This window comes from Mesocricetus auratus, unplaced genomic scaffold (assembly GCF_017639785.1).
Source record: "Mesocricetus auratus isolate SY011 unplaced genomic scaffold, BCM_Maur_2.0 Super-Scaffold_100011, whole genome shotgun sequence".
NCBI classification, from domain to species: Eukaryota; Metazoa; Chordata; class Mammalia; order Rodentia; family Cricetidae; genus Mesocricetus; species Mesocricetus auratus.
In genome coordinates this window covers 62,733,888-62,760,426 of record NW_024429195.1, presented here as the reverse complement: position 1 = coordinate 62,760,426, position 26,539 = coordinate 62,733,888, and the positions used below count along the sequence as shown (strand labels likewise).

Genomic DNA, 26,539 nt, shown 5'->3' with positions numbered 1-26,539 from the left:
CATGTGGAGGTAAAGAAATTTGTATCTGTATCTGCGAAACTACGACTAACAATTAAGAACAAAAGTCTCTTCTCTGCTAATTCTTCAGTCCTGTCTATCAGTGCTAAAGTGTGGCTCAGCTACTGCATTCTGTGTGTGAACACGCTGATCCATGTTGTGGCCTGTTCTTTAACCAAATGTAATTAACACTTCTCTTTGGTTGGTACAGCCATGACAATTAAATCTGGGTAAATTTATGATACTCTCTAAAAACTTTATTTTTATTAGCATATAGTAATAACATATAATAATGGGTGTCATCAGGACAACTCATGATTATATGTGTTCTGAGACTATTCACTCACCTTTACTCTTTCTTGTTCATTTGTCACTTTGCTGATTCCTTTTTTTCTTTCCAACCAGTTTGACTCAATTTCAGTTTTCATGTCTTCCTTCCTTCCTTCCTTCTTTCCTTCCTTCCTCATTCTTTCATCCCTTCCCCTCCCTGCCTCCCTCCCTCCCTTCTCCCTTTCTCCCTCCCTCCTTCCATCCTCTCTGTCTCCTCTCTCTCTCTCTCTCTCTCTCTCTCTCTCTCTCTCTCTCTCTGTGTGTCTGGCTGTCCTAATGAGTTCAACTAGGCTTTTTATAGGAAGCCAAGTAGCGGTTACCCAGAGGAGTATGCATAAATTACCCATGGCTACACTACTCTCCCATCTCCCAGTGACCATTAACCATCAGCTGCCTCTAAATCTCCATGGAGGGACAGGCATAATAATGATGTTGATAAAATGTTGATGGCCCAATTCAGAGCATACCTTATATAGTTCAGAAGGTCACCGGCAGCAGCATGCATCCCACAGTACCCCATCTCTTCCTCATGCTCTTACAGCCTTGTTTGCCTCCTTCCACAATGTTCCCTGCATCTTGGAGGTGGTGTTAGGGATGTCCGTGGTAAGTGTGAGCAGTTCACAGTCACTTATTCTTAGTACTTGGACCAATTTTGAGTCTCTGCATTAGCCATCGCTCACAGATAAAAGAAGTTTCTCTAGCCAAATATGAAAGTAATGCAAACTTATGGGGATTAAATATTGAAGTCACTTTGTTGGTCACAATCTATTCACTTAGTAAGACAGTAGCAGGATCCCTGTTCTTGACTGGGTTCTATGACCTCCGCTGCCACAAACTTCTTAAACACTTGTGATATGTGTGTATGTGAGCCTATGTATTCATGATGCCACTGCTGTATTTAGAACATGATTTCTTTGGTTTTGACACATAGCTTTCATTTTCTTTTTCTGTCACGCTGAGTTTTCTTGTCTCCTGGTGTGCTATCCAAGGACAGTTAAACGTTGAATGATTCAGAACACTGTGTCCGAAGTTAAGCGTGATGTTTTTGAGTTCAGTTTTCCTGCGTCAAGTTAGTTATATATGTTTTAAGTTTCTCATTCATATCTCTTTCCAAGTACTTAAGACGGGCACATGCAAATTGGATATATTTACATGGCCTTAGAAAATAGTTTTCAAGACTGATGGGTTTGACTTAGATCATGTGCTGACATATTCCTCTCTATAGAATTTTTTTACAATTTTCATAAGCAGATGTTCTAGATACTCCTGTGGTCATCATGATTTACATGGTCATATATTTACATCCATATAAATACTGTATTTGTGTAAATGTACTCACAAATAACATATTGTTTTAAATGAATCAATTTTGTTTTATTTCAGTGATAGACAAAATGTTTCTCATACTTTCATAAATTTTCATTGAAACAACATGGAGTCCAACTGTAGAGAGGGGTAAATGATAATATGAGCAAAAGAGTCAAGACCTTGTTGAGGAAACCCACAGAAACAGCTGACCTGAGCAAGTGGGAGCTCACTGACTCCAGACTAACAGCTGGGGAACCTGCATAAGACCAATCTAGGCCCCCTGAATGTGGGTGTCACCTGGGGGGCTTGGGTAGTCTGTGGGGCCACTGGCAGTAGAACCGATATTTATCCCTAGTGCATGAACTGGTTTTTTTGGAGCCCATTCCCTATGGAGGTGTAACTCGCTCAGCCTAAATACAAGGAGGAGTGCCTTGGTCCTGCTCCAAATGTTGTGACAAGCTTTAATGATTTCCTCATGGGGAGCTTCTGAGGAATGGATGGGGGTTGGGATGGGGAGATGGTGAGGAGAGTGTTTAATCATCATTGTGTCTTTGATCTATCATAAATTCATCTTTTATACACACCATTGTCATAGGGTAATTGCTAACATAGTCCACAGAATATAGTATTGGCCTGACATGGAGCATGAGAAAATAATCCTTAAGGAATAAAACTAACAGTAATTAATAGGCATGTAGCCGCTGTCTGCTTTTCTGGGTTTGTACATTAGCATATGAAAAATGTAAAGAAAGCACCTGTATTACACACACACACACACACACACACACACACACACACACACACATACACGCATGCGCGCGCTCGCCCCCCTTCCCCCCCACTGTCATCAGCTGCTGCATGGAGGACATACACACACACATATACACACGCGTGCGTGCGCTCGCCCCCCCCACACACACTGTCATCAGCTGCTGCGTGGAGGATGAGTTTTGACATTCAGAGCTTGTAGACATGAATACCTTTCTTCCAGCCACCTGCCTGGTTTTCCATCGCACCTGCACCTTCCTGTTCACAGTTTCACACTGAATAATTTCCCTCAGCAAGTGAAAGACAGATTGTGGTAACCAGGCAGCACACATGATAGTTCTCGTGCAAAAACAGCTTTGATATGATGCCTAACAAACAAAATATAGTAATAAAAGTAATGAATCTTTGTGGGAAGGTTTTACAGATACTTGAGTAGTATCCAAATCATTGTTTTCTTGTTTATAGACGATAAATATACTGAGTAAAATTTGCTTTTTTTAAAATCCAAATATCACAGTCTTACATTCACCACTTCTTAGGTGGAAAATGATGCAGTTAACACTTTTCTATTTTTCTATTCAAAATAGGGTTTCTGCTTTTAAAACAAGGTATCCCTAGCTAACACATAACAATTCCTGTTTAAAATATTCTGTATGCCCTATATTCTTTAAGGTGAGGTGTTTTTAAATATCTGAGTAAAACTGTTTTGGAACTAATAAACATTACATTTTCAATATTCCAGAGTTTATGCTTCTAAGAACAGGACAAATCTGACCTCATCATTTGATAACCCATGCACATTATTTTAATGCTTAACTTGTTATTCATAAACATACATTCACAACTATAGATGTTTTTCCTATGAAGCTGGTAGCCTCGATTTAGAGATACAGAAGTTGAACCAGGAACTCATCCACAAGTCATTACTGATTTCCTGAAGAGTACTGATAATGTATGGAGGCATAGCTACACAAATATTTCTAATATAGATTTTACCAAAATTAAAAGCAGAATGACCCAGGAGCGTATTATCCCATTATTATTGAATATTTTGCCAACTCTCGCATGCACAACACACACTCAACACACACACCATACACACTCAAATTACACATACAACAAACACACACACACACACACACCACGGTACCAAGACTGATGGTGTGTTTTAATTTCAGTGTTGGAAAGGCAGAGACAGGAGGATCTCTTGTCTAACTACTCCAGCTAATTGGTAAACCACAACCCAATGAGGAACACTCTCTTAAAATAGGTGATAGTTGTTCTTGACATGATACCCATGTTGGTTTTTGATCTCCACTCACTTACAAGGTGCATGTGGGACTCAGTATTGAGTATCCATGTCTCTTATGGAGAGGAGTGAACATCACTTTCTCATTTTTACTGCTCATATTCTTTCAACCTGCTTTGTCCTGCTTTCTTTTGAACAGAAAACTCAAACATGGCCTCATCACATTTAAGGTTGTGAGCTTCCCTAAGTACTGATGGTTATTGTCTGGGTGAAATTTTATCTTAAGAAATCAATTATTCATGTAAGGTTCAGGCCTCATGATCTTTTCCTGTCAATTTTGGTGTGTCTGCTGTTGTTGAACATATCCAGCTGAAATAAAAAAATCAATTCTTTTAGTTCTGATTACCATATTCATTGTTTCTATTTTCACTGAAACTACAGTGAAACTATAGTGTGATATCTATAATTGGAGAATAACTAATGCTTTTTCTTAGAAAGTAAATATATATTTCATGTCTCCTTTCCATGCAAGCCTGTAATTCAGCCAGGCTAATAGCTTGTTTAAAGTGGGCATTTCAAAAACATTCTGTGTTGATGCTCTCTGGTTTGTATCTACTAAGTAGTTCATTTAGTCACTAAATATTGCATTCAGTTGTTATTCTCTGTGGGGAAGTCCCAGAAGGAATGATGCTTCAATAATGAGCAGACAAAATGCTTCTATATAGAGGGACTCCACAGGAGGAACATTGAGTTCATTCTTCTCAATTTCAGGGTTCTGTTTTCAAAGAATTTTATTTAGTAAGAGGATTTTCAGTGACTTATTTATATTTACATCTTTGGTGTGCACCTATAGGACACAACTCTGGCTCTATGACAAGCACATCCTAAAAACAGGTTGTAGTTCAATCCTTTCACTGCAAGACACATTCATGTTATCTTCAGGACACCATTTGACTATTTTATAGTTATAAACTGGCAATACATCTTTTAGTCTGAAAGATAAAATCTAATGACCTGATCCTATGTAACAGATGTATGAGGTCAAAGATACACCACTTTGGGTCACTTAAAATGCCTCAGATACCCACTATTTTAATGGACATCTATTATTAACAGTTTGTATTTATCATGGCCCTTATTTCTTTTTGTCCAGTGTTTTAAGTCTGTTCCATACATTTTTAACATCCCTATTTTTTGCTGTTCTGAATGTCCTGTGAAGCTCTCACTTCTTTAAATAAGCTGCAGGATTTCTCTTAAGGGACCCTGCAAAAGAGGTTTTCCGTTCACACTTCTACTTAACTGTTGTCTGCAAGGATAATAACTTCCTATTTGATTAAAACAGAGAGTGGGTGCAATCTTAAGTTCATTATTACATCTGCCTTTGGTTGAAACTACTACTTCATGAGTGTTATGAAAAAGGATAGTATTTTGCTTTTCTTTCTTAAAAAAAGAACGTTTAAATGTGTATCATTTTTGTTTCATAGTGCTTTTTTGTTTTTTATAGTTTTGTTTCTTTTGGGGGATGGGTAAACATCACTGTGTACTTATTTTGCTTTTATCAAAATGTTCCAATTTTATGCTCTAACTTTCCCCCTTTATTTAAATAAAAATACATTTACCCCAACTTGAAAACTGCCTCTCCTAAGTACTGACTTTCAAGATACCAGAAGCCAATATAAAACTTCCAAAAGAGGAAAGCACCCTCAGTCTTTCCCAGCTATGAGTCCTACGAACCACAGCAATGAGCAACATGACACCATAATTCTAAGGCTGCAGTAGAAGCACACATAAAGGTAACCAACTGCTCTACCTGCTCTTAAAACCCACACAACAAGAGGTAACTCACACTCTGTACTGGAAACCTAACCAATGGCCACTCAAGTCATAGATTTTGGAGGATACCTTACTTGTCTCCTAGTAATGTCAGAAGGCACATTTATAAAGTCTAACCAAAATAACTGCCTAAATATGAGCTGGAAATGGGTGACACCAATAGACTTGCCAAAATGGATGGGGCAAAGACCACAAGGCCTTATGCAAAAACTACACACAACTAAATAATGCTAAGTGTGGGAGACTCTACACAATTATAGTTCATAAGTAGAACTGTGTTATTGATATCTTAAAGTTGACATGCAAAAGTTAAACTGGGATTTTCCTCTAAAGGTGACACACCCATGATCTACTTAGGGCAGCTTTATCCTTTCATTTGATTAGGACTTTTCCTGGAGTTATTCTTTATTCTTATTTCCTTCTCATTCAAATCTCTCAAGTATTTTCAGAGTCCAGTTATGTCTCCTCACTTTCAGAGTTAAGACTAACTAAGCCACCATATGCATTAATTGGTCATTGGATTTTTAATCTTCTACCACTATAGAATTGACTTAATCATCTACTGTCAATATGAAATCTATGAGTGTGATTTTGAAAGTGTTCATTAACCTTTCTTTGTGTTGAATTTTAACTATATATGGGGATTTTCTTTACTGTTTCTGTCTACTTGGTGCTCTATGTGTTTCTTGTACTTATATGAGTATGTCTTTTCTTAATTTTAAAGAAGTTCCCTTCTGTGAACCTGTTGAAGATAAGATATAGATCATTGACCTGGGATTCTTCTTCTAAGCCTTGTAATTAAAATACTTCTTTTCATGGTGTATCAATGCTTCTGCATAGTCACGCTGTGTGTTTTAACATTTCTTTTTAGTTTCTGCTTGAGAGGGCCAGTCTTTCAACTTTTGTCTCTAAGTTCTAATGTTCTATCTTCTCCTTGATCTTTTTAACTTGTTAAGCTTTCTCTGATTTTTCTAATTGACTTATTTTTTAAATTTTTGTCTTTTTCCTTTTGATTTCATCTTCATGGAAGCCCAAGTTTATTTCAGCATTCCAATTTCTTTATTGAATTAGGGTTTCAGATTATACATTACCTTCATCATGTTATTTAGCCATGTGTTTGTGTTCTCTTGGACATCACTCAGGATTTTGATTTCATTGTCAAGATGTTCAATGTTGTTGCTCTTCACATCTTCTTTACCCATGGGATCTTTGGTGAAGTTTATTTTGCTCTTTTAAATTCTATAGTTGGTTTTCATTTAGATAATATTTTCAGAAATTATTCCTAGAATACTAGTGCATTTTGGTACTCTAGGCCATTCTAGTACTATCTTGGCCATTCAAACATTGTATTTTTGTGATGTTACTTTGGTATGTGAAGGATTTTCATTGGTTGTGTGTCTGATGTAAGATTCTAGCTAGCCTCCCTCAGGCGGGGCCAGTAGAGGGGCTGAACAACAAGAACTAAGCCTGGCTGTGTAGAGAAAGACGTGTGGGCTTGGTTCTGGGTGTATTCTCTAAGTAAACTGGTACACATGCTGTGTGTCTGGACTAAGAGTGTGGAGATTGGGAGGATAGACTCGAGTTTAGAAGAAGTCACCAGGAAGACCCTCGCTGGAGCTATGTAATGAGAACTTGGCTTAGGAGTGTGGAGACATAATTGGTAGGCAAGGTTCTAGGGAATTTACCAGCAATGCCACTGTGCAAGATGCATGCCTGGAGTTAGACTCTGGGAGTGTGAAGATGGTTCTGGCCAGGAAAGGCTCAAGCAAAAGGAGTATAAATTGTTATGAGGGGGATATTGAATTTTATCCAATTTTGTTATAGTGTATTATTGGAGAGTAGTGAGTATGGAAATAGAACAATTTGGTTTACAGGTACACAAAATCCTAGGTGACAAGTTTGAGCAAACTAAAAAATAAGAGAAATTGGCAAGGCTCCCCAAGATGAGGGACAGAAATTTGAAGTAACTAATAATAGACCACCACACACCTTAAGTAGAGCCACAGCTAACACAGTATTGCTGGGAAAATGATGGTTCCTCACATTGGCTTTTTGGACCATCTGAAGTGGACACAGAACTGGATCATAAATGCAAGTGAAAAGAGAATCTTGGGCAATTGAAATGTCATTGTGAAAATGCACATATCCAACACAATTTAATCAGGAAAAGAAACTTAAAAAGTCAAAAGCTTTCATTCCGAGTAACCAGGGATATGATAATTACATTCAATGCTTTATAAGCATCATTTCACTTAGTTTTCACAACAGGATTCAGGTGAGTAAACTTATACAAACAACTCTTAAAGGAAGAAAACTTGAGCTTGGGGAAGCTAAGTCAATGTTTTGTTCATTTAGAAAGTAAAATGAAAGGATCATAGTCTTGACAATGTTTGACATGAGTGTCAGTATTCTTAATGATTACCCTGAGTTAGTTATTTAATAATAGTATAATAATAATACAATTCTTTGCACCTAATCAGTGCAATAAATATTATGTATTTTTGTCAGAAGGACCTCCAATGTAAATATTAATATGTGTTTGTGTGACTAGGACCTCCAATGCTGTCCAAAACACAGTAATTATGTTCCTGATTACGAGCTCTGTAGACATTAGAGGGGAGCATTTAAAATAAGATTTTTTACATTAGTTATGAAATGTTAGTATTTGTTTGCTTCATTTATTTACATGTTGTGAATGCCAAGTACAAGGAAGATAATTTGAATACATTATATAGCCTTATAAGTTTTCATATCATAGAAGAGTCTTAATTTCTTGTCTCACAACCTCTCATTAAGAAAGCTGAACTGAGACTTGATTACAGTCTTTCATGAGCCTATATTTCCAGTGCAGAGTTTGTGATTTGATACATTTTTAAAATAATTTTGTGTCAACAGGTACACTGAAGTTGTGTTGAGGCCACTGTCTTCTAATTGGTACTTCAACTTTTCCTTTTTTAGTTATTGGAACTTAATATACTTGCCAAGTTTCATTAACAACATGAAAATGATAGCATAACCTCGACATAGAAGTATCATACAAAAAGACCTAATTTGATTAAGAAAAGATATAGATCATTATAAAGACGATAGAAACTTTTTTAAAAAAGTTTGCCAAATCACTGTTTCTCAATGATCATGTCTTGACATAGGAAATGTTATGTTTTTATAATTCAATGATATGGATGGAAAATAATGTGTAAGCCTACAATTAAGTATTTTATGTCCCAAGAACGGAAAACAATCTCAATCTTACATAGGTGATATCCTTACTTCTTAGTTCCAGAGAATGTATACAAATTTCACAGACACTACTAATGAGGGATACTGAGCCCCATGCTATGGTTTTCCATCTATTACACAGGGAGTTTTATCTCTTCTCTAAAGCTGGTATCTCTACCCTCAGTTCCTTCTCTCTGCGTCTTAGTGATCTTACTCTGGACATTCATGCCTTGCATCCTCTGTAGTCAATTTCTTCACCTTCTCTTAGAGGTTTCTCTTTCCACACGAACATGCTATTTCTCTCCCTGTTTTCATTATTAACAAACCCTTCATTTATTGACTTCTTTTTATCACTTGTGCTACAGAAAGGTTTTGTGTGGCTGGGGACTTAACCCACAAGTTAAAGCACTTGCCATTGAAAGTGTGGGGAATTGAGCTTGGATCCCTAGCACCTGTGTAAATTCTGGGTAGGCAGAGTGGTCACAGGCATACCCATGCCTTGAGAATATAAGTATACCCAGAGCAAGCTGAACAGCTAAAGAAGCCAAGCTGGCAAGCTCTGTGCTTAGGGAAGATTCCTTGTCTCCTAAGGTGGAGTGTAATCAAAAAAGGCACCTGATGCCAAATCTTTCTCATCCAGCGCACACATGCACATCCAACTGCACACACACACACATGCTCACATTTATACAATCCCCCCATATGTATAGATACTCAAAAATTAAAGGCTTTATACTTATGACTTCCAGTTTGTTCTTCATATGTACTTTTATATTAGTGTCAATCAGTTTCATTTTCTCTGTGTTGATACTCCACAGTAACCTATATATTTTGATAGCCTGTTGCTATTTTTCAGTCCCCACATCATCTGCCCTCTCGGGAGCACTTGTTACTCTTTGAAGTACCACTCTCTACTTGATTGGCAGGACTTTCAGTACATGTATGTCTCCTTGTTTTCTTCCATGACATTAATTGCTGCTTTATTCTTCATGGCTTCACTTTCAGAATATCTTGTCTATGAGAATCCACTTCCTTAATTATCTCATTCCAATCTCTTGTTTTCAAGTTGTGTTCAATTGTGGTTTCAGACTTATATATTCATGCACCTCTGTGACATTATTATTTGCTGAGTAATAGTAACCTCAAATACAGCATTAGAAAACAGAGCACTGAGATTTAATCAAACCTACTTTCTTAAAACATCCCTTGCCTCATATGAGTACAGTTTTATTTTATCCTTCCACAGCTTAATGTGAAAATGTGAATCTCTACTAAGGACAAAAGTCTCTTGTTCTTCCTCTATTTCATAACAATCTAAATCTAATGAGTTAAGAAAATCTGACTAATTCCTAAAAATGAAAATAAGAAATCCAACTAATTCCTTAAAATGAAAGTAAGTATTTAATCAGATACAATGACATTTAGTAATTATTTTATATATGATATACATTAGTTAATGAATAATTTACTCATATTTATTGTATTATGAATCAAATCCAAATTTTTTCTCAGAAAAGTACTGCCAAGAACCTATTTTAATTTACAGGATACTTTGTAATCATATAGTGTTTCAAATGATAAAGCTTTACAACCTTACATCTTTGTGGTCCTAAATAAGTTTCATAATTACAATCAAACAACTTTCATATACACTAGAAAGGAAGAAATGTTTCTTCATGAAGATTTCTTTGAGGTCAACACAAGAGCATACATTGTCCTTTGATAAATGCAGCTATTGGTTTATTGTCATTATTCTTAATCTGAAATAGACCATGATAGTGATTGGCTTTATCTTCTGAACAAAATTTTTGGGAAGCATACAATTAAAAAGGAAATAATGTAGTTGTTACTATGGCAACTATGTCTGTAGAGATCCTGAAGAATAATAAAGTGGCACAAAAACGGCATTAGTTTTGCTCACAGTTGTGCTAAGACAGCCTTTGCTCCCATAATATTCTGATCCTTCCTGTGCGTGAGATGCTAAATAGGATGTTCATCTTCTTCCACCCACTTTGGTGGCTGTTTTTATGAACAAAGACTTACTATTTCATACCAACCACAACATGGATGTGACGACTGTTTTGTTCTTTGCTTCCTCTCGTCATTTACATCTCTTACAAGACGGAACAAATGAAGTGTTTCACATATAGAGAACAAGAATCTCTGCCCTTGACAGGACACACGTTTCTCTTATTCAGTGAGACATTCTCCAGTGCTTTGTGGTTGTGCCAAGAAATGAATTATACAAATGGACAAGTAGAGAATTTGATGCGTATAGATTAGCAAATGGTTGCCTCTTTATACTTAACATAACCTATTAAATATCTTAAAGAAATTTGGAACTAATGCATTCTGTCATTAAAATAAGGACTGATATTTAGACTGTATTTAATTATTCTTGTCTTCATTAATTTACCAAAATCTTGCCTATTCCGTACCAAAGACTGTATTTACCCAAATTTTACATGCCAGATGTAATATCTAATGGCTATAAGAATCTGAAGGTAAATGTGTTTTAATCATTAGGACTGTTGAATGAGTTAAATAAGAGAGTTTATTTTAAATGCAATTAAGGGTAAAAAAATAAGAGAAATCTTTTTGAACATTTCCCAAATGCTGATTGTATACAAGCTCTATGCCACATACAGAGTGTTGATCTTACTGGCACATGCAAAATTCCACGGGATCCATAACTTTTTAACACTGATGCGCCATGTTACATTACAAACTTTATCTAGAAACAACATTTGCACTTATAAAAAGCTTCACAGAGTGTTGTACCTCAATGCAATAATTTCTGTGAAGAGGATGCTGAGCATATTCAGTGATTGATGTGGAAATATAAACTTACCAAGTGAAGAAGTGAGACATTTTTGGTCATTCAGCTTTTTATTAGACCTATCAGGTGCTTTAGGTAGGCAAGACAATGTATCTTTATGTCATTAAACAAATTCATATAACACATCTTTGTCTAAATAAAGTAATATTCCACAAAATTTTTGGAAATGCTTTGTTTCATAATACTTGGTACTTTTTGGTAATTTATTTGGCAATCTTTCTCCTACTTATCGTTGTGCTTATCTATTATGGTTTCCAATTTTAGGGTTTGTGTGAATGTGTGTGTGGGCACATGCGTATGTTTCAACTGCTTTTTTCTCTGTTTGACTGGTTTGTTCGGTTCTAGAATGTTTGATTTTTTTCTTTTCTAAAGAGAGAGAGAGACAAAAGACTTGGAGTTGGATTAGTAAGGAAGATATGGGATGAGATACAGAGAGAGAAACCATGGTGAGAATATACCATATGAAAAAATATTTTCTGTAAAATAGAAGTAGACCAAAGAAATCACACTGAACAAAATTTTTAATATTCTTTTTTATACGTTATTTTTACAATTTAAGCATGAATGTATTCATGAGCATGGAAATACATCAAATATGTGAATATATGACTCAGGAAATAAAACATAAGAAATAAAATATGAGAAAAAGGAAGATGGCATTTAAGAACTTTCTAATTTCTTCCTGAAGGCATAGATGTGCATCTGTGTGTATACATGTACAGACAAGGGCACACTAACATACACACACATACACACACAGACACACATAGACACACACACACACATACACACACACACACTTATGCACCTAAGAGATTATATGACAAACAAGACTTTAAAATGTGAACTGATTCGACATGCAATATTTGTACCACTAAGAAGATAAAGTTGTTTATTTTTATTTCACTATACTATAACATTTATTTTTCCCCTTAATACAAATCTTCATGAGTCCTATGGATTATAGAGAACACACAATAAAATTCGAGAAAGTCTCTATGTGACAGAGATGTCTATCTCTTGGGACCTTCTAATCACAGAGTTTACTCCTAATATTGAGCATACATGTTGGAGGACATTTCTAATTATCATGCTAATAATGAATAGTCTATGTCCTTATTCCTTATTTACTTCTATTTTAGCTATAGCTGTTGTGTATTTGGTAGCTCCTCAATAATTATTTGGTAGAGAAATTAGTAAATGAGTGACTCCTTCATGTGGAGTGCAGGCAATGTGATTTTGGCTAGTAGATGACCAAAAGAGGGATATTCAGGACAGTTAGTTTCCAAATAAGGTCATTTTTGTTGCTTATTTTTTAACTGTGATATAAGCATAAACATATACACTGTTAGATCTATAAATTGATAAATATCTCAGAGGCAAAGGAGAGACAAATACTTATCTAGCAATAGCTTACTAAACTATCATAGTCCAAATGGAATAACTCAGATGCAGTGTCCATCTGGACCCCAACTTACACTCCATCTGGTAGGACTTATAATTGAATGCTTGCTGACAAAAATATTTGTTATCCTATAGTTTTATGCAGCAAATTGTACTGATATGCCTATCTTCCCCTTCCTCCCCCCATTCTCTTCTCTGCCTTTCATCCTTCACATACTTCTTTTGCTATGTCCTCTTTTCAACTTGGAGTTTATCGCAAACTAACAAAAAATGAGCAGCCTGCATAATATGTTGTTTAATTTCAAAAATTCTCATCACCATAGCAAACTTCTGAGCCTCTTATCCATGTGCATAAATGAATGCAATAAAAGCAAATTACTTACATGAAGCAAAATAGACATGACATCTACTTTTTCAAAGGCTTATTTAATTTATGTATATTTGTCTATATTCACACGTGTGGCAACACATGCAGAGGCCAGAAGTCGGTGGACATTGGATCTCTTGGAGTTGCAGCTACAGTCATTAGTAAGCTCTCCATTGTGGATGCTGGGATTTGAACTCTGAGCCTCATCATTAAGCAGCACATACTTTCTTCTTCTTTTTTTATTACTTTAATTTTAAATAGCTTGCTTCATATGTCAATCCCAGTTCCCTCTCCCTCCCCTCCTCCAGAACCCACCCACCATCCCCCCCCAGCCTCCCACCCTATCCCCACTTCCTTCCACATAGAGGATATCCAGAGACTGCCATTTCGCTCAGGGCAGGGTCCAGCCACTCCCCTAAGAGTCCAGGTTGAGAAAGCATCCCTCTTTGTGTTATGGACACACAAAGTCCATTTGTATGACAGGGATAAAAACTGATCTAATGCCCAGGGCCCCATAGGTTGCCCAGGCCTCCTCACCGACTCTCACACTCAGGGGTTCTGGGTCAGTCCCATGCTGGTCTCCCAGATGTCGGTCTGGGGTCCAAGAGCTCCCCCTTGTTCAGATCAGCTGTCTCCGCTAGTTTTGCCAGCCCATTCTTTGCCAATTTGCTCATCGCTCCTCTCTGTTACTGAGTTCCATGGGTTCAGTTCAGGGTTTAACTGTGGGAGTTTGCCTCTGCTTCCATCAGTCACTGGATGAAGGCTCCTGGATGGTTATAGACATCAAGTTCATTATCAGGAATGGGCATTCGAGGTGGTCTCTCCACTATTGCTTAGCTTGCTAGTTAGTGTCATCCATTTAGATTACTAGAGGTCTCACTAGTGCCAGATCTGTCTTCTAACCTATGATTCCCAGTTCCCCCAATTCTACCTCTTACTCAACCTTCCTGTTCCCCCATAACCTACTCTCTCTTCCTCTTCTCCCCCTCTCTTCTTCCCAGCTCCCACTCACCCCCCCCACCTCTTGCCGTGTTCCCAATCTGTTCAGGAGATCTTGCCTTATTCCTCTTCTCTGGGGTACCATGAATATCTCTCTTAGGTTCTTTCCTGTTTCCCAGACTCTCTGGCAGTGGAAGTGCAGACTGGCACTATCCTGATCCATGTCTAAAATCCATATATAAGTGAGTACATACCACGTTTGTCTTTTTGTGACTGGGTTACCTCACTCAGAATGGTTTCTTCTAGTGTCATCCAATGGAATTTCAAGATTCCATTGTTTTTTTTTCTGCTGCGTAGTACTTCATGGTGTAAATGTACCACATTTTCTTTATCCACTCTTCAGTTGAGGGGCATCTAGGATGCTTCCAGGTTCTGGCTATTACAAATAACACTGCTATGAACATAGTGGAACAGTCATTGTTGTATGAATTTGCATCTTTTGGATATATGCCTAAGAGTGGAATTGCTGGGTCTTGTGGTAGATTGATTCCCAATTTCCTGAGGAATCTCCATACTGATTTCCAAAGTGGCTATTTGAGTTGGCACTCCCACCAGCAGTGGAGGAGTGTTCCCCTCTCTCCATATGCTTTCCAGCATTAATTGTTGCTGGTGTTTTTGATTTTAGCCATTATGACAGGAGTAAGATGCTATTTCAGAGTTGTTTTGATTTCCATTTCCCTGATGGCTAGGAATGTTGAGCACTTTCCCAAGTGTCTCTCAGCCATTTTACACTCCTCTATTGAGAATTCTATATTTAGTTCTGTACCCCACTTTTTAATTGGATCCTTTGGTGTTTTAGAGACTTGCTTCTTGCATTCTTTGTAATTTTTTTACATCATCCCTCTGTCAAATATGGGGTTAGTGAATATCTTTTCCCATTCTATGGACTGCCTTTTTGTCTTGTCGACTGTGTCCTTTGCCTTACAGAAGCTTCTTAGTTTCAGGAGGTCCCATTTGTTAATTGTCCATCTCAGTGTCTGTGCTACTGGTGTTACATTCAGGAATCGGTCTCCCGTACCAATTCGTTGAAGAGTATCTCCCACTTTCTCTTCTAAGAGTTTCAGTGTGTTTGGATTTATATTGAGGTCTTTGATCCATTTGGACTTAAGTTTTGTGCAAGGTGATAGACATGGATCTATCTGCAGTCTTCTGCATGCCAACATCCAGTTATGCCAGCACCATTTGTTGATGATGATTTCTTTTTACCATTGTATAATTTTAGCTTCTTTGTCAAAAATCAAGTGTTCATAGTTATGTGGGTTAAAATCAGGGTTTCCAATTCGGTTCCATTGGTCTACCTCTCTATTTTGTGCCATTACCAAGCTGTTTTCAGGACTATAGCTCTATAATAGAGATTGAAGTCAGATATGGTGATGCCTCCTGAAGTTCCTTTATTGTATAGGGTAGTTTTGGCTATCCTGGGTCTTTTGTATTTGCATATAAAGTTGATTATTTTTCTTTCAAGGTCTGTGAATAATTGTTCCAGAATTTTGATAGGTATGAGCAGCACACACTTTTAACAACTAATACATCTCTGCAGTCCCTCATAGCCACTTAGAACAGTGGTTGTCAACCTTTTTTTTTTCCAGCTTTCTTTTTTTTCTTTTTGTATTTATTTAAATTAGAAACAAGCTTTCTTCACATGTCAATCCAAGCTCCCACTCCCTCTCGTCCTCCCCTGCCCCTCCACTAACCCCCCCCCCTCAAGCCCCTATCCAATCCCCATTCAACTCTTCAGGGAGTGTGAGACCCTTCATGGGGGATCTCCAAAGTCTGCCATATTGTCTGTGGGAGCGCCTAGGCCCTCCCCCATGTTTGCAGGATGAGATAACATCCCTCCATGTGGAATGTACTTGCAAAGTTCATTTGGATGCCAAGGATAAATACTGATCTAGTACACGAGGCCCCAAAGCTTGCTGAGGCCTCCTCACTGATACTCAGGTTCAGGGCTTCTGGATCAGTCCAATGCTGGCCTCTTAGTCATCAGTCCATGAATAACCCCTTGTTCAGGTCAGCTGTTTATTTGGGTTTCACATGCCCAGCAATGACCCCTATGATCATCATTCCTCCCTCTCTGCAACTTGTTTAGGAAAAACTTTCTATCTTTCCACCTAAACGTGGTGACCATCATTGATAGTGAGGTCTGTTTCTTGGAGTCTGTGTCTCTTTAAAGTTGTATTTAGACTGTTTATGTTCAAAGTTATTATTAAGCAATATTTATTTATTCCTATATTTTTACAGTGGTGTTTTCTTGTCCTCTTTTGGTTTACTATTTTGTAATTATATAACTTTTGGATATGTTTAATATTTTCTTAAAGCCAACATATTCTGTCTAATGTTCTGTGTAAAATGGATATAAATTCCTTAGATCTATTTTTGTCCTGGAAAAAATTTCCCCTTCAATTATTACTGAAAATTCTTCTTGGAACAATAGTTTGTATTGGTATCTGTGGTCCAGGCCCTTCTGTTTTTAAAGTCTATAATGAAAAACTACGAATTATTCTGATAGATCTGCTTTTAAATAAGACTTGGTCATTCTTCTTGTAGCCGTCAATATCCTTTCTTTTTCCGTACATTAAGTGTCTTAATTATTATGTGAATGGGGAGTATCTTCTATCATCCTGTTTATTTGGTATTATTATGACTTTTGAACATTAATCAGCACACCTTAGGTTTGTAAAATTTCTTTTATGTTTGTGTTGAACATATTTTCTATGTAACTGACCCTTGTTTCTTCCCCTTCTTTTATGCCTATGAATTGTAGGGTCTTTTTTTTTATATTATGCCATATTTTCTGGATGTTCCATTTCTTGCTATTTTTTTCTTTTTTATTATAATTATTATTTTAATTTTAAATAGCTTGTTTTACATGTCAATGCCAGTTCCCTCTCCCTCCCCTCCTCCAGCACCCACCCACTATCCCCCCCAGCCTCCCAACCTATTGCTATCTCCTTCCACATAGGGGATATCTAGAGTCTGTCATTTCACTCAGGGCAAGGTCCAGGCACTCCCCTAAGAGTTCAGGCTGAGAGAGCATCCCTCTTTGTGTTATGGACACACGATGTCTGTTTGTATTCCAGAGATAAACCCTGATCCATTGCTCAGGACCCCATAGGTAGCCCAGGCCTCCTCACTGACTCTCACATTCCGGGGATCTGGATTAGTCCCATGCTAGCCTCCCAGCTGTCGGTCTGGGGTCCAAAATCTCTCCCCTGATCAGATCAGCTGTCTCCGCTGGTTTTGCCAGCCCATTCTTTGCCAATTTGCTCATCACTCCTGTCTCTCTGTCACTGGGTTCCTTGGGTTCAGTTCAGTGTATAACTGTGGGTGTTTGTGTCTGCTTCCATTAGTCACTGGATGAAGACTCCAGGATGGTTATAGACATCAAGTTCATTATCAGGAGTGGGTATTCGAGGTGGTCTCTCCACTATTGCTTAGCTTGCCAATTGGTGTCATCCCCTTAGATCACTAGAGGTCACAATGGTGCCTGATCTGTCTTCTAACCTATGATTCCCTCTTCCCCCTATTCTACCTCCTACTCAACCTTTCTGTTCCCCCATGATCTGCTCTCTCTTCTTCTTCTCCCCCTTTCTTCTTCCCAGCTCCCACTCCCCCCACCCCTTGCCATGTTTCCCCTCTGTTCAGAAGATCTTGCCTCATTCCTCTTCTCTTGGGTACCATGCATTTCTCTTATGTTCTTTCCTGTTTCCCAGACTCTCTGTCAGTGGAAATGCAGACCGGCACTATCCTGGTCCATGTCTAAAATCCATATATGAGTGAGTACATACCATGTTTGTCTTTTTGTGACTTTTTTAATGCTGCAACTTTTTAATACAGTTCCTCATGTTGCATAGACTACCAACAATAAAATTTTATTGCTACTTCATAACTTGTTCTGCTGTTATGAATCATAATGTAAATATCTGTGCTTTCCAATGGCCTTACGTGGCCTTGTGAAATGGGTCTGTCAATCCACAAAGGCATTTCAACACATAGGTTGAGAAGCACTGACTTAGATCGAAATCATTTTGAAGTATTATGCAACACCTTTGAGTGGAATTTTTATATTAGCAGAGTATATAATGGAAAGTTCTGAAGAAGTTTAGCATTATTCTAAATGAAAGTCTGTACATACATGGTCGAAGGCCGCAGAATAGTCTCAGTTACAGAATGGCACGGAAGATGACGTCTGGAAGTCAATTAAAAACATTGTTGGAATTCATTTTTTTTTGCTTAATAAGTTGTAAGAAAGTAAAATTTAGTTGTGTTTTTAAATAATCTTTTTTCCATTTGATTTATGTAAAACCACAAGTGTTTGGCAAAGCTATAATTATAATTTCTAGAGTTTATGTTTCTCATTTTCTTCTCTTTGTGCATCTTCAGAATGTGTTTTGCAATTATCTGTTTATAGCAGTTGTCATGAATCCTTTATTTTTCTTTCATATGTAGAATGTTGCCTCAAAATTACTGTTACTATGAACACATTACAAGTTATTTTACACATAACATTTTGCTGTGTGTCTGTGTTAGACATTTAGTGTATGTATGCATGTTATGTGCACACTAACGTGAATATATATCCTTATGTCCATGCATCTGAATAGATCTCTAGTGTTTGTGGAACAAGAGTGCTTACCCACTGAGATATCTTCTCAGCCCCTGTGATATATGAATTATTATGTTCAAGTTAATTCAATAATGTTATGATAAATTGAAACTAATCAGACAAGTCAAGTTTTTTGTGTTCTAAAATAACCTTGGAATGTGATTTCTCAAGCTGAGTAATGATGTCAAAAAATACTCATCAAAACTGTGTACTTATAACTATAAATTCACATCTTTTACCAGACAAGAATGTTCTGATTCTATTTTGTTGCAGAGAAATAAAGTATTGATTGATGTTTTTCCTAATTTCCCTTGGGAATTCATACACAAATGCACTCCTAATACAGGTACCTCTCATATAGCCTTGAAATACGACCAGCAATGATTCATATTTGCTCAGTGTCATCAATGGCTCTTTGAATGCTGATCCTTCTCTTTGGGAAGCTGTCAGCCTTCTGCTTTTGCAGGTACCACTCTGATGCAGCCTTCCTCAAAGGTATTTTCTTTTTAACCAAATCGCTTAGGATACGTTAGGCTGTCTCACTTATTAATACTTGCCACACTGCACTGCAAGTCTTTTGTTAGTTAACTGTCTATTGTTAGTTGCTGTTGACCCTACCAAATATAAAGTTCTTTAAGGATAGTACTGCATATTTTGCAATCATTCAGAGCCTGGCAACAGTACCAGTCAATGAAGACACTTGATTATTAGCCACTAATTTGTGAACAAGTGAATGTGTAATGCAGGGACAGAAAGAATAGAGCTTCAGGCAGGCATAATCATCTACAGTATTCACAGACCTCTATTTAGGTTATAATCATAACTTATTCCTTGGTCAAGTTATACTTACATAATGTAGGTCTGAAGTCTAATACTATTTTTGTGTGTGTGTTTTTCATGACAGGGTTTCCCTGTGTAGTTCTGGCTGTCCTGGTACTTGCTCTGTAAACCAGGCTGTCCTCTAACTCAGAGATCCATATGTCTCTGCCTCCCAAATGTTAGGATTAAGAGCATGTGCCGCCACTGCCCAGTGAATATAAGATCTTAATGATGGTACTTCACTCCCTCTCGTGTTTTCACACAACTGCCTCTGTGAATTCATTTCCATCCATTCATCTTATGTGAATTTCCTCATGTGAAGAATTTCACACTTCTCATAAAGTAAATATTTACAAGTGCGTTCTCCTTCTAAATAATTCTAAGGTCTTCAAACACAGACACAATGTTGTGCTTGCCATGAATTGGAAGGTCATAAATCAAGCTTATCAGTAGTACCTATTGTTAATATATGATCACTAAGACACAATAGAACTAATTATACTGTTTTTGTTAGCAAATCTACTATCTGTACTCATTTAAAAGAACTATTTCATAAATAAAAATATCAAAAATTCATCCATTTTACTTATGAATGAGTAAAAACTAACACTCATATGAATGCATGTTTGAATTTCTAAATAGCAGGTATAATTCTTAAACCCAATTCTCCACAAAGCTGTAGGTATGTGCTTGTGAAATGAGTTCTCCTCACAGATCTCTGATGAACACAAAGTGAATGTGTAGGGAATTGAATTGAAGGGAATTAGAGTAAAAATCGTATAAAGACTTCAATTTTTTTCATTTAATTGAATTTCATTTGCGTTTCTAAAAGCAGATTATGTCAATTAAATTGTAGTGATGTTTCTATTTTACCTGTTGAATTTAATCTAAGAATCTCATAACAGGCTAACTTTTAAAGAACATACACATTTTTAAATTTTTTTAAATCAAGGACAAGTACTACCTAGTTTGTTTTTAAAGATTATTCACAGAAGAGAATAAAGAGAATAAAGTGACTATTTGAAACCCACAGCATTGAACCCAGAACTCAGAGCAGTGCTGATACTGCACAAGGCTATTCTATTCAGGTCTAACTCTCATAGCTTGTTAGACCTGAACTGAAAGATGATCACTGGGGAGAAATTGTATAAATGTGGTGGGATACATTTCATTCTCCTTGTTTGCTTTACACTGAATACAAACCAAGTAGATGCATATTTTAATGAACCACACCCTCCCTGACCAATGATCTAATTATACAATGCTCCTGACTTCTATAATGATGGGACGGAAGTGGGAAACCTTGCCCCCGACAAGTTATGTGAATGTAGCAAAATGACACATGCTTGGCAGTATCTAGACCAGAGCACACCACCTTCCCAGTTGCTATCAGGCAGAAAACGAAAATAACTTGTTTCCAAATCAATTTTCAGAATAATGAGAAAATACTAACATTATGCAGAGAAAGACTTTAAATTGGAGGTTTCCATTGGGTCACTCTCGGGGATAGGGGAACCTCGCAGAAGAAAAGGAAAGATTGTAGGAGTCAGATAGGATGGAGACACTGGGAGAACATCAACCATGGAACCCATTAAGTAGGCTTCATATGGGTTCCCAGACACTGAAATGACAATCAAGGGGCCTGCATGGGTCTATATCAGATCCTCTGCCTACGTTATGGCTGTTAACTTGGTGTTTTTGTTGGATGCCTAAGAGCTGGAGAATGTTTATCTGACCCTTTGCCTGTTCTTGGGATTCTATTCTTCCTATTGGGTTGCCTTGTTCAGCCTCTATATGAGGGCTCTTGCCTTGTCTTATATGGTGTTTTCTCATGTTTAGTTGTTGTTTCTTAGAGGTCTGCTCTTTTCTGAAGAGGAAATAGAGGGGGAGTGGATCTGGTGGAAAAGGTACATTGTAGGAGCTGGGAGGAATTGAGAGAGGGAAAACTGTCATTGGGATGTACTATGTAAGAGAATATCTGTATGGAAAAAGACATTGAGAGCTGGGTGTTGGTGGCTCACCTTTAATCCCAGCACTCGGGAGGTAGAGGCATGCCGATCGCTGTGAGTTCAAGGCCAACCTGGTCTACAGAGTGAATTCCAGGAAAACCTCCAAAGCAATACAGAGAAATCCTGTCTCGAAAACCAAAAACAACAACAACAAAATAAAAATAAAAAACAACAACAACAACAAAACAAAACAATAAAAGGGAGGATTGCATACATTGACTCCTGTTACATTTAGACCAAAGCATGTCTTTATGCCTCTTTGAATAGCAAAGCATAACCTGTTTCCTTCATACAAAACAAGTATCAAAAGTAAAGTCATTTCATTGACTGAGAGGCTTCAGGAATTCATAGCTATAGCAAAATACAGCTTGATGTGTGGCAAATTTAGCATATTCATGAGAACATATCAAATATGAGAATTGTACAAGACTATGTATAGTGTGTAATGTAAAGACATTGTATAATGCTCTATTCAGTGAACATTTCTTCCCATGAAACTGAAATCTCCAAGAAGTTTCAGGTTTGTGCTTGAGAAGTGAGTTCAGAGCACAAAATGAATGTTTGAGAAGTACCTTGTGTACATGAGTCTCCAAGGATCAAGAATACACATTTTTACATGTAGTCTTATTATCACAGACAGTAAGCCTATACAATCACATTTAAACCTTAAACACATTTAAAAGAATCCCATGAAGGGAAAGAAGTAAGAGGGGAAACTATTTTTTACTTAAATTTTATTTTTATTTTAATACCAACTCCAGTTCTCCTTCCCTCCACTTCTCCTCTCTCCATGCCTCATCCACTCATCAGAGGAGGTAAGGCTTTCCTTGGGGACTCAACAAAGTCTAGTATACACAGTATGTACTGACTCATGAGTGGATACTAGACATAAATCAAAGGATTACCAGGCTGTAATCCACAAACCCAGAGAAGCTAGGTAAAATGGAGGACCCACATGGCAGGCCCCAGGAAGGGGAAAAATTTAAGATCTACTTGGTAAACTAGGAGGGTGACTACAAGAGGTGAAACGATTTATTAAACAAGGTAAATCCAGGATATGAGTACCTACATAATTTACCTGCGATAATACAGATATGGCTAGCAAGTCACTGATGAGATAGAAATATTTGAAAGTTTAGTTAAGCTGAGATACTATAAACAGAAAAGAGAGAGACAGTGAAACAAGGGTGGTGGGTGGTGGTGGTGGTGGTGGTGGAGGTGGTGGATACCAAATAACATTGTTAACACTGTGGAGGAGAAAACCAATAGATGAGTCTGTACAAACATAAATAATTAAAATTGATGAAGACCAAGTAAATCCCTGCCTCATTTTTACATATGGTATGTATGTGTGAGTGTTTGTATGAGTACAGTGTATGTGAGTGAGTGTTTGTGTGTGTCCATGTGTCTGTGTGTCTATTTGTCCCTGCATATGGAGGCCTGAGGTTGTCGTTGGCAGTCATCCCCATTGTGGCCAGTACAACCCAGGGTTCACTAATATGACTAGTCTTCCGGCTAACCTGCCCTGGAGATCCTCTCCACCTTCTGCCACTGGAATTACCAACTTAATACAGGGCTACCCAACATTTGCGTTAACCACTGAGATATCTCCACAGTTCTGGTAAACCTTCAGATACTTCCTTTTAACATAATGCAGGTACTTTCTCTTCCTAGATGAAAAATTCAGTTTCTCAGTTCACTTCCCCAATGTTGAAAGTGTGTAAACAGATAATAAAGATGCCTTGCTTGGTTTTATTTTAATTTTTAGAGACAGGGTCTTGATTTATAGGCAAGGATAGCCTGGTACTCATGGACATCCTCTTACCTCAGCCTCCCAATCCAGTACTAACATTATGTGTGCGCCTGGTGGTAGCACTTTGGGATCCTACACTATCCTTGCATCCCCTGTCTCTCCCATATAGGTGGTTCCTAGTCCTTATGATGTATAACTCTTTGAACTTAGATATTTTTTGCTAAGATAGCCTCTTGACTCATTCCATTTTATCCCTGACATCTCCACCTATGAACCACGTGTAAATGGAACATTTATTTTTACCTCAAATTGTCAAGTCATCCAAATCTGATCTATACAGACTGAATAATTGGTTACAGAGTTAGAAAGAAAAATAGGCGTGTTTAACGCATATTCTCAATGCTTACACTTTTGATTCTTTCATTAAAAAGTCCATTTATATAAATACCTTTATTAACTTCTTCCTATAAGAAATAGGCCTAACTAAAAGAAATGTGTGACATTTTAGGTGCTATGAATAGGTTTTTAAGCTAAGGTACAAATGACTGCCTAACAAACGTATTGCATTTGTGATTTTTTATAGTTTCAGAAAGAAGAAAGTATTTGACTTTTATTGGTTAAATATCCCCAGCATTACAGAGATTGAAAGGATTTTATCTGTTGCTTCCAAGTATAGTAGCTAGTTGTAGCATCCTTTGATCTATATGAAAGAATTCTCACTTTATAAAGGCTCTAGAAAAAAAAAACTGACACCACTGAAAAGATCGGGAGTACTAGAGAGATTGAGGATTTTAAAAAACAACAAGAGTGATTAAAAAAAAAACAATCTTCACTTACTAAACGCAGCTTTCAGCAGCGTGTGAAGCAAGCTCTGCGTTCGTTTGTCAGAAGAGGCCCTTTGAATAACACCGTGCATGCTTCCGTGAAATGAAACTGTATGTTATTGGTTAACCAGAATATTTAGCATAATCACTCTGCTAGACTGTGGTGGAGGGAGGTGATTATCACCGAGAACAGATGGGCAGGTCCACAGCACTGCCAGATTCTGCACAAGCTCCATTTATCGTTGGTTCTTGCTTCTTTCCTTCTGTGTTTTAATTTTTTTTCTTTTAAACACTCTACGTTCTGAAGAACTAGCTGTATGAAAGGTCAGTAGCTGATGTCCTTTCAGGCTTAGATTTCAAACGCAGAAGAAAGCTTCTGTTCCTGTGTATCCAAGAAGGATGGGGCAGATTTCCTCTTACCCTGTGGTCTCCCTCAATGCGTGCACGGATTTATCTGCACGCTAAGCTCTCGGCTCGGCATCCGTAACTCCTTGTGGATTATATTGTCTCTGTGATCAGAAATGATTTTCTCGGATATGAACACTGTTTCTGGCTCCCCCAAAGTGCATCTTCCTAACGGGACCCGGTTTTACACTTTTCAAGTAAGTGTGCTTTAAATGACTTCACTACTTAGAAAGTTAATATATACTCAAACTTTTAATAAAGAGAAATGATAAAAGGCAAACTGGAAAGTGTGAAAATATGAAGTGGGTATACTGAGTGGATAATGTGCATACGGCTTAGTCTGTCTTTAAATGTGGAAGTGGGATGGCAGCTTTGTGAATTCAAGCTAAACAATAGAGAATGCTTTATTCCACAGGGGATTTTAAGTACTCATTTGTACCATTGAAAGTTGCGGAGATGTGTTGTGCCTGATGTTTTCATGGATGCAATATGGTGACTGCTATGCAGTTCTGTTCCTTATGTATCACAGAGCAGAATTTAGAGACAGTAATGGAACTTTACAAACTAAATCCATAGCTAAGAAAAATTTTCTATCTTTCATATACACAGCATAAGGTACTGTCTGCTATCTAATTTTGTTATGGGTGATGCAAAAACAATCACTATATCAGGAGGCTTAAGTGACATGTTTACTATGCTATTCAATTTGAGGTAAAGTAGAAACTAATTAGGATTGATTTTTGTGTTATCAAAGATTCAAAATGATTTAAATGAATTACAAAGGTGTTGCCTGCCAAATATGTCTCTATTGCCCAGGGATAAGTCAGTTCTCAGTGCAGAAAATGCTTAACTCTAAACCAAATCAGCTTTTACTTCATTTTAGTGCTCAGAGGTGTGTCTTTCAGGAATAAGGTTGACTTTATAATTCTGTGCTATAGTCACTGAAGGAGACAGTGGGCCTCTTCTGACTGCATGGTTTACCTTATGAAAATATAAAAGTCTTCCAATTAATTACTGTTTTTTGTTCTGCAATAAATACAAAGATACAGAGGGAAAGTATAGCAAAGCTAATTAGGGCGTGAGAGAGGAGATCTGTATAAATGAGCATTGGGTCTCCAGAAGTTTCTTGCTCTTGCAAACTGCAGTCAGTGGACACTATCGTTCTCTCCCCTTTCCTTTTACACTTTGGTTTTTAATCATGTCACTTCTCCTGTTTTGCTCTGATGTCTACTGATGGTGCACGTCTATGTTGTTCCAGAATATATTCCCTCAGCAGTGGTGATGTGCTTATCGTGGTGGCGATTCCAAATGCCACTGCCTGAGGGCTGTGCACAGCAGCGTTATCGCCCCTCCCTGCCCCCGTACACTGAGATATAAACACTCTTTAAAATAACCTGAGCAGACTGTGTGTTTCAAATTTGAAGGGCCAGTGAGATTCACGTAATCCATTGTGACACCGGCTTTTTACAATTGCTTCAGTAGAGATCTTGTGGATACCTTCCTCGGCAGGTGATTTTTTTCTCTGAAAATAGAGGCATGATGTTTCTTTTATGGGATACCACACTCAGGTATAAGCCTTCTTATTCAGACAAAGCGTAATTCATGCCTAATACCAACTCTCTTTTCTGACATTATCCTATCACGTAAAATGGCATATGATCTCGAAGTTTGCAGTACCAAGCAAGTTTGGGTGCCATTGTTTCAGATTTTTCTGGTAGATAAAATAGTTGCTAGAACCTGAGCCACAGGCTTGACAGTGAATTTTTATCTTTATTTTCAAAGGGAAGTGTTAAATCATTATTTTACTCCT

General features: G+C 37.5%; 1 protein-coding gene across 25 annotated transcripts in view; it reads left to right on the top strand.

The window, feature by feature from the left end:
• Window positions 1-26,539, top strand: part of Ppfia2 (PTPRF interacting protein alpha 2) — a 451,568-nt gene that overhangs the window by 131,530 nt on the left and 293,499 nt on the right. For 4 of the 25 annotated variants that reach the window (XM_040754953.1, XM_040754952.1, XM_040754954.1 and 1 more), the window contains exon 1: window positions 24,502-24,926. The exons of 16 other annotated variants lie outside the window; for them this stretch is intronic. In XM_040754953.1, the coding sequence (XP_040610887.1) occupies window positions 24,846-24,926 (81 nt within the window). In that variant the 5' untranslated portion in view covers window positions 24,502-24,845. Of the gene's footprint in view, window positions 1-24,501; window positions 24,927-26,539 lie in introns of those variants that run through there. 5 more of the 25 variants (XM_013111893.3, XM_013111892.3, XM_040754950.1 and 2 more) reach the window with 2 other exon arrangements.